At 41.7% G+C, this 9,875-nt stretch overlaps 1 protein-coding gene across 1 annotated transcript in view; it reads left to right on the plus strand.

Annotated features, from left to right (window-relative positions):
• plpp4 (phospholipid phosphatase 4) overlaps positions 1 to 3,973 on the plus strand; it is a gene marked incomplete at both ends in the record, with an annotated part of 53,616 nt that extends 49,643 nt beyond the window's left edge. The window contains 2 exons of the mRNA XM_083695240.1: positions 1,463 to 1,633; positions 3,768 to 3,973. Coding sequence (XP_083551366.1) covers positions 1,463 to 1,633; positions 3,768 to 3,973 — 377 coding nt within the window. The remainder of the gene's footprint in view (positions 1 to 1,462; positions 1,634 to 3,767) is intronic.
• Positions 3,974 to 9,875: the final 5,902 nt, after the last annotated feature.

The raw sequence follows: 9,875 nt of genomic DNA on the forward strand, positions 1-9,875 counted from the left end.
ACAACATCATCCTAGTCACTCTAAAAAAATTGGTCTACATAACCGGGTGGCCAGCAGGAATCCCTAAATAAAAAAATAAAATTAAAATCCATAATTGGGTTTGCAACAAGGAATTCAAGTGACACAGGTTTTACTACAAAGCATTACGTTTAGTGCAAATCCAGCACACGCATTGTCATTTCCGCACCATGTCCCATGTGAAAAATAGTGGTAGCTGCATCATCTTATGGGTATGCTTCTCACCAGCAGGGACTGGGGAGTTTGTCAGAAAGTAAAGGGAAGTTCCTCCTTTTGAATTTTTTTCCTGGTTTGGCCCTGACCTTGGCTGTAGTTGATTTGCCCAGACAGTTATTAGTTACATATTTAGCTCTCTTAGATACTGAGTAGTCATATGTTGGGCCCTATAGATATTGACTACTCAGTATCTAAAGAAGCAACAGTACAGTATGTAACTTTTATTTTTTATTTTTTATTTTTTAATAAAGAAGTGTAACATTTCTTTAAGGGCACTGCTCCTTTGTTGAAAGCGGTAAATCACGAAACCTTAGGTATTGTCCGCATCTACACCCCAGGGCTGCTTCTTATCTGAGCCACAGAGAATTAGATGAATGAAGGTGCAGCAGGGAAGGTCTTTGCGAATCAATGCAGAGAACAATGCTCAATCTATAATTGAGCCACATCATCCTCCCTGCCAGAAGGTTGACCATGGGGAAAGCTCTCTCCCAATGCCCTCTCATCCCTTCCTTCTCTCTTTCTCTCTCTCTCCTGCACTCCCTCTCCCCTTTTCTCTTGCTCACTCTCCAGGCAGCACATGTTTCCAGACTCATTAGTATTTGCGGCCAGTTTTGGTGCCTACTGACAAATGGGCAGTTGAACGGTGCTGTTTGGCCGGCCACAGCGCTAAACTAATGACCCTGTCTCACCACTGCCTCCTGCAGCTCCATCACAGGCCTTTAATTCACTCAATTAAGCCTGGGCTGCTTTTACCCTCAAAGCCATCTACAGAGAGACAGACCCCCCGTCACTGCCAAGTGAGAGGCAATGTGGCCCTATTTCACAGCCACACCACAGCAGCACAGTGCACAGTGCAGCTTGTGTCCCTGGGCCTGTGATGTGGTGTGGCGTACTGTATGGTGACAACCTGTTACCAGCTTGTGGATTGTGCTGTTGCTGGGTATAGGCCTACAGTATAAGGGACAAGACATCTAGAGATAATGCATGTGGTCAGACCACAGCTTGACCGATCGTACCATGTAGGTAGGGTTGGGTAGTGTTCTGTAACTAGGGGTTGTATTACTCACTCCCTCATGTCTCTTTCCTTTGAGTGCTCTGTGATCTTCTGTGAATAGATTGAAAGCACTTACTATTCTCCTAGAAAAGCCTTACAGTATGTTCACTGTATGTTTTTGCAAGTGGTTGAAAATTTAATCTCTCTCTCTCCCTCTCTTTCTCTCTTTTTCAGTTGCATTCTCTGGCCTGGGCTTCACTGCCTTCTACTTGGCAGGGAAGCTGCAGTGTTTCACGGAGCAGGGCCGCGGGCGCAGCTGGCGTCTGTGTGCCATGGTACTGCCTCTCTACAGCGCCATGATGATCGCCCTGTCCCGCACCTGTGACTACAAACACCACTGGCAAGGTCAGTCAGAGCACCATGTCCAAATGGAACAGCAGACTGCAGACTTGATATCCCATCTAAGCATCCCGTCTTCAGTTGATTTTGAGCTATGCCAGAACCTACTAAATTTTAGTAACCTGCATCTACCATTACTCAACTGTGCCACAGAACGTAATGTTACACAAATAACTATTATTATGTATTATTATGTATCAAAATAGAAATCCACAGCACTGACTCACAGTATAATACAATATATAATATAATGTCATGACTCAGAGTATAATACAGCTACCCGTGGTATGACAATGTGACTCAGGAAGCAGATGGGAAACTAGACTGCCCAAGTCTCTCATATTGAAACCTCTTCATGGCAATTTCACATGACCAATCAGTTTCTTCCAAGTCGAGGAGGGTGATGAGTATGTGTGATTGCCACTGATGACACTAAGGTGGTATATTCACAGCCTGGGAGCAATGGTGAAATTACAGCCATCTGTTCCCCACTCTCCACCAGTATTCCTGAGAGAGAGAGTGAATGAAAGAAAGAGAGAGAGAGGATGTGACAGCAGAAAATTAAGACACTGCTCTCAGACAGCGTTAATTACTGTTAAGAGACCATATGTGCCTGGAATTCTTATTCTTACAATATCATATTGTGCTCATTAACACCTTATGTATTCACATTTGAGGCTGTGAAAAGGCTTGGCACGACCAAGGGAACCCATTTGAGCAATGCTGCCTATTACAGTAATGGAACACTGCACTGTAAAGATGAAAAAACACAAGACAGCACATTACAGCAGAAAATAAATTAATAACGCTATACATTAAAGGTCTAGTATGTAACATTCAAGCTTTCTAAAAGCTTCCTAATTGTTGTAATGACTATGCTTAATTGGTAGGGATCAGAGAATGAGATCCCTTGAAAGGAATATTTTGTTTATGAACACTGTTTTGGTCAGAAAAAAGTGCTACTTGTTTGCATATAAACATATTGTTACTGCCAGGGGTGTTCTAGGGGAGTGGACTCACTGATTTTCACCTTTCTGTCTCTGGTGGCTACCGCTTTGAATCATGCACAGATGCAGAAACACCAACAGCTAATATCTGATACTACAAGTCTATTTATGGGGTGTTATTATTAAGTAGAAAGTTGTGGTTTGGAACATCAAACTAAATTTCGCTGCGGTGACCAGAGATGGCAGATTTCCAATAAACTTTCGCCCTGCTCCTTTAATACACATCACAGAAGATTACAAGCTATGGTACAACTGTACAACTTTGCGTGTCCTTCCTGGTTGTGTAGTGGTAGAGATTGCCCTCCTCCTGCACTTTTGCGGTGGCTGGTGGTTAGGTTGTAAATAAGCAGCAGCTATGTGGCCCATTAAACTTAAGGGGCCCAATCTGGACCCAGGGTAAACACAGGCTGCAAGGTCTCATTAGTCTGCCTCCTGAACTGTGCAAGGTCGGTGCAAGCTGGGGTCCATCTCCCAAAAAGTCCATCTCCCTAAAGTAACAATGCTATAAACTGCTGGTTGAAAATGTATAGTTTGTTTGTAATTTATTAACTGCAGACACAATGTTAAAGCACAATCCATGATGCAGTGTTAACTTCAGTTTCTTCATAGAGAGAAAAATGTGTTAAAAATTCCAGAATTGTCAAAGCCAGTTTACCTCAAAATAGCAATTCTCTACAACTAGTCTAATTCAGTGATATTGTCCTAGCATTCATCATGACAAGGCAATGATGTAACATGCTGTAGCTCAGAGGGTTATGTTCTCAGCTGAGGTGACACGGCAGTGGTGAAGGTCTGCACAGGGGCATGTTACGACGACTCAGCCAGCCTGAACCAAAATGCCCCATGCACACATCAAGACATGTTATTCTTACAAAACCAACTCAAAGCCTGACCTCGTTCTTGTTGTATTTTATTCTCCCGGTCTAGTAACAAGGCATCTCTGTATTCTGTGGTTTGGTGGTAGAAAATGCCTCACTTGTCTATATATATTTTAATGTTAATTGTATAATGTAATCATCTCCAATGAAATTAGCCATCAATGATTTGTGACATGAACCCCATGTCCACTTCTTATGTATGGTATTGTCAGAGTTAGACCCATGGCACCAATGCTTTTGATATGTCTTCCACAGATGCCTTTGTTGGAGGGGTGATAGGCCTGCTTTTCGCCTACATCTGCTACCGGCAGCACTACCCTCCATTCCTGCACATGGACTGCCACCTGCCTTACGCCAGTCTGGCCACAGCCTCCCACATCCCCTCTGCCCAGGACGAGCCACAGCCCACCGACAATGCCACCAGCCTTCCCCTGAAGGGTCTGACTGAGGGGCCTGTATGACTGCTGCAGACCCCCAGCCCCAACCTCACCTTGCCCCTCATCCCCCTTCCACACACAGACTGACTAACACTTACACATTCCAGTGGACAGTGCTGTACTCCTTCTCCCTACTGTTTCTCTGCCCCTTATTTGTTTTCCCCTCCTGAATCAGCAGCCTCAGTGGTCTATGTTTAGATGCTGTGTATGCATGGCACCTGGGAATATAGGACAACACTGCAGAGCAAAAAAAGGCAAACAAGACAAAAGGACCCACCGTACAGCATTAAAGACTATGTAGTATAAATGATCAAGCAGCAAGCAGCAAAATAGAGAGTCTTAACATGACTTTAAGTATGCTCATGTGCATTGATTATGTGTTATTGGTTTAGATTTTTCTTCATTGTTATTTTATCAACAGAGTGGGGTCAGCTGGATGGCTGTTAGGTAGATTATCAGTAGGTTTGGTAGGCCTACTGTAATCCCATAGAATGCCACAGACATTGCATTTTTTCTTTCTCTCCTTTTTGACCGTTGCTGGTTGTCCATGGCAACATAATTATAAATATAGACACAATGCATTCATTGAGAGAAGCACTGGTCCATGGCCAAGACAATGTTCCCAGGCCTGTTTCTTTCTTTTTTCCCCATTCCTTAATTTCAACATCAACTTCTCTGCCTCCAGTTTCGCCATTTCTCTCTTTCCCTTTTCTCATTATCTCTCTTTCTCTATCTCTCTCTCTCTCCCTCGCCCGGTCGATGGCTCTGTATTTAACATGTGATGCACTGAGGTTGATCTGGAGTTTGAATCCCGATAAAGCTCAATGAGGGCAATCAATAACAGGCAGGTGAAATTGGCATGGTGGATGTGCGTTGGGCCGGGTATAAACTTCAATCTGATCCTGCATTAATACTCATTATGTGGGCTTAAGCAGCGCTTCTTGTGAGGCACTGAAAATGAAGCAGCACACAGACAGCCCAAGCATTGCAAATTGGTTTTAGTCCAGGATGGCCTCACAAATATATAATCTGGCATTCTAGAGGGATACAGCCTGACCATGGGAGCATTTTGTGAATGTTATTTAATAATTTAAATCTCATTACTCCTTACTGTGTCTGAATTGTAACAAGCTTGATTGAAGTACCAAGTTGAAAAAGTGCAAATACCAAAGATGGCTGTGTTCAAGTTGGTGAGAATGTGTATAAGCCCCGCTTGTATTTAATCAGTGAGGGAGAAGGAGCAGTATTCAGATATCATAAGACATAAAACCACTTTGTATTCTCTAATTAGAGGTGTGTCAGCAGAGTTTAATTGTCAAAATCCTCAGCCGAAGCATAGTGTTGCACTGACATTAAGGGGACAAGCTTCTGCCTCTCAACCTTACCTTTGCCCCATCCTGCCCCAACCATCCAAATGCATACGAAGGATCCCAGGGACACCAAAGTCCACCCATGTATTCAGAATACATAGGACTTAGTCCCTTATAACATCATACCAGCTGCCTCTGTTCTGCAATATGACTCACTGCTTTGACTTGGAAAATGTCTCTCTTTGTTACAACCTCATAAAAGAACCTGGGTTATTTTACATTGTGGCTATGATGGCAAGAGAAAATCTCAGTCATGATCAAGTGTCTGCTTTAAGCTTCTAGTTACTGGCAGCTCATTAGGTGTGTGTGTGTGTGTGTGTGTGTGTGTGTGTGTGTGTGTGTGTGTGTGTGTGTGTGTGTGTGTGTGTGTGTGTGTGTGTGTCTGTGTCTGTGTCTGTGTCTGTTGAAAGAGTCCTGCAGCATGTTGGAGTAGGACTGTGCCTCTGGTGAATTAACACTACAAAACCTGTTTGGTATGAGGCCTTCCTGACATCCACGATGGATGGGTCTTTGCATAGGTGCTAAACACTGAACATCAGACTCTCCATATAAGGGTTTGAAGGCTGGACATCTTTCCTACAAACATTTGACCCAGCTAATGCACAAGGTCTACAACTTTTCTCTAACATGTGACTCTTCACAACCACTGAATGCAATGATCAGTAACAACATATGGTTACATCTGGTCACAACATAATCCTGTGATGTTACACAGTCAGCATGATCATGACATATCAGGCTGATCTGGAGTGGTAGTACTGTATATACCTATGGACTGCCTGGTGGAGCCACAAATTACTCAGACTTACTCAGCATTTTCCACTTTATAATTTATTTTCCCCATGTAATATGTTCTTTAAACATCTTTGTTTGCTAGAAAATGTCTTACTGTGCTTTGGTAAATATATATATACTGTAATGTGAAAAAAATGTATAGCACTATCTAAAGGAAGCGATTGTGGATACATATTCATAATTATTTCAAGGGTCAAAATTACTGTTATTCGTACAGCAAATGAAAGTGAAATGTTTGTTTGTGTCATCTTTTCAATATTATTTTACTACATGGCATTTTATTGAAACTTAAAATCAATCAGTTTTCTTAATGAAATGGCAACCAAAACAGAATGAATAATTGTCATTGGAGGAAAAAAAGAAAATAAAGTAAGAATATTAACTTACTTTTCACTGACCATGGCATGCCAATTCCATTTGTGAAAAGAGACTATTTTATATGAAGAAGCATGTCTGGCCTTGAGAGCACTTTGAAATGTGTGTGTTTTGCTGTTTATATATTTTATGTGCAACAATGGACTGCAGCTGTGTGAACATTTTCCATGAACAGAGACCTGATGTGCACTCTTTGATATTTTCTGTTACAAGACCAACCGCCATATTTGAAATGCAAGGAATGCTCCCATGTCTAAGGATATCCATATCAACTATATTTAGTGGTTTGATGAAAAATGCTATTAGCTACAATATGTTATACTCTTTATTATGTTATATAATATCCAACTGAACAATCTTATATTGTGTGTCCACATACTAATTTGAAAGACAATATGTCCTCAGTTCAACCTGGTTAGATTTGTTAGTTTTTGTTTCAATGGACTCACTGTCAGATGGTACTACTGAATGAGACCTGTGTGTTACCCTCTGTTCTCAGTGAAGGTGTGTCTTGTGTTGTTTTACATCAGTCCAGCTGCACTCTTGTTTGGGGTGTTTCCAATAAACATGTTAATATGCTTAGGAAGGCATTTTGGATTTTGTGTCACATAATGAGTAAAATGTTTTTGCATGAGTGTGTGATATATTCATTTTTTTTTAGATAGATGAGAAGTCCCCACCACAGCTCTCACACCAACATGAGAGGGTCATTAGCTTGCATCTAATGCATTTAGACATTCAAACCATTCACCTATCTGGAATCTAGATTTTCCAATGCTTCCTGTACCACTCAGAGACATATCATTTAACTTTTTGGTCTCAAATGGACATTACTGGAGGACAATAACAATATTGTGTTATGTTTGGGTTCCCCTAACCTCAAATCTAGAGGGCTATGGCTGCCTAGTAGTTCAGTAAACTAGACTACATGTATGTTTTGACTTGAGTCATAAGAGTATGTGGACTGTCCAGGGCAAGCTCCGACGAGACTCCACAGTCTTTCAGCCCAAGTGGATTATGGCTGTTCACAGGGTGACACATTAAAATACATAACACGCAAAATAATCCCAAAGAATATGTCCAATTTATGATAAGAAAATAAATGGGGATTTCCCCAATGGATCGGGCCAACACATGTGGTCAGTGATGGCATCCAACTAACCTCCATCTGGTGTAGCCCACTGATGTCTTAACCATTGCGTCATATCCACTTCCACCCCAGGTCCTGGCCTCAACTGCCCACTTCCCCAGGTATGGAGTGTGAAATGTGAGAATGTCTAAACTGCACTCTATACCTATCTAGCCTGGCTATTCCTAACAGAATATAATAGTCATGTTAGTGGCTGACAATATAAAAAATTAGTAGTGAGGGAAAAAAAAAAGATAACAGCCAATCATGGCTGTGATTTGAAGTGCTGAATTGCCTCATAATAGATTTACATTCAACCATTACAAGGCTATTTTAAAAGGTATTACACAACCATACAAAGACATGTACAGAAAAACTCAGAGATATAGAGATTTGTGATGAACAGTCATTGGCAAAAGGTTGACAGAAAAATCATGACTCATTGTTAATACTGGCGTACCAATGGAGCAGCCTTGGGCTGAATGTTAGCAGTGCTGTAAGAGCTGCGTGGGGATTTGAGCGCAAAAAAACATAGTGGGGGTCAGAAGGGTGGGTGTGTTCGCGTGGCAGCTGTCTGTGTTTTGCTATATTTCCTGAGGGTGCTGTCCGTGGTGCTAGGTGGCATGGAGAGTAAAGGGATATGACATGGAGCTCTGTGCTGCAACACACACTTACTACAGTATACATCCACAGCTTCAACCATTTTTAAAGCGCTCTACAGTAGGCTACTTACTGATTAACCCCTGGCCTGATCCAAGGTTCTTAATTTGCATTCAGGAGTTTCAACAGAAAAAAGCAAACATATATAGAGTGTGTATAATGAATGATGAATGTGTAATGGTATCTACCAGAGTTGGGGCGAATTCCTTTTCAATTCCATTCAATTCTGTTGAAAACCTTTTATTTTCAATTTACAGAAGAATGTAGAACAGTTGAGTTGCTGACTATTGGAACATACACAAACCCTGAAAATATTCAGAACATTTAAAAAATCATTGAAAATGAATCCCCTTTTTTCAATTACAGAATTGGAATTCAATTCACTGGAATTCAAAAGGAATTCACCCCAACCATGGTATTTATGCCATTACCTCTTTGTTAACCGTGGTTTGTCAAAGGTGTGCAACGTGCTTACAGTAAATCAAATCAAAGTTTATTTATCATATACATAGAATACAGCCGTAGACGATGCAATGAAATGCTTAGGGCAAAAATAACTCCTCAACAATGCAGCAAACAACAATCACACAATCAACAATGCAGTACAATATAATAATAATAATAATAATAATAATAATAATAATAATAATAATTATTATTATTATTATTATTATTATTATTATAATTATAATAATAATGACAGAAGGTGGCAAAGTATATAGCAGCAATATTGGGCAGTAGCAATAGTAGCAATAGTAGCATAGAAGTGCAAATGTGCAATGAGCAATGTCATTTGAGAATGAAGACCCGAGGTACAGTTCCGGGGGGGGAATCTGAAGTCCACGATCAGCTCCTTAGTTTTGCTGATGTTGAGGGAGAGGTTATTATCCTGGTACCAGTCCGCCAGGACTCTTACCTCATCCCTGGAGGCTGTCTCATCATTATTGGTGATCAGGCCGACCACAGTGGTGTCATCAGCAAACTTGATCATGGAGTTGGAGCTGTGCATGGCCACACAGTCGTGGGTGAACAGGGGCTGCAGCAGAGGACTGAGCACACAGCCCTGGGGGGTCCTCATGTTGAGAGTCAGAGTGGAGAAGGTGATGCTGCCAACCCTCAGCACCTGGGGTCTGCCCGTCAGGAAGTCCAGGATCCAGTTACACACGGAGGTGTTAAGACCCAGGGCCCTGAGCTTGGTGACAAGCATTCAAGGTTGAATGCTGAACTCTAGTCAATGAACAGTATTCTCACATAGGTATCTTTCTTGTCCAGGTGGGATAGGGTAGTGTGCAATGTGAGAGCAATGGCGTCATCAGTGGATCTGTTGGGGTGGTATGCAAATTGGAGTGGGTCCAGTATGGCAGGTAGTGTGGAGTGGATGTGGGTCATGACCAGGTTGTCAAAGCACTTCATGATGACAGACGTGAGTGCAACAGGGCGATAGTCATTAAGGCAGGTTACTTTGGTCTTTTTGGGCACTGGAATGATTGTGGTATCTTAAAACAGGTTGAGATTTCTATAGTAAAGTGTACTGTATGAAGTTCAGCATGGGGAAACAGGTGGGGATTTCTATAGTATAGTGTACTGTATGAAGTTC

Source organism: Argentina silus (assembly GCF_951799395.1).
Source record: "Argentina silus genome assembly, chromosome: X".
Lineage (NCBI taxonomy): Eukaryota > Metazoa > Chordata > Actinopteri > Argentiniformes > Argentinidae > Argentina > Argentina silus.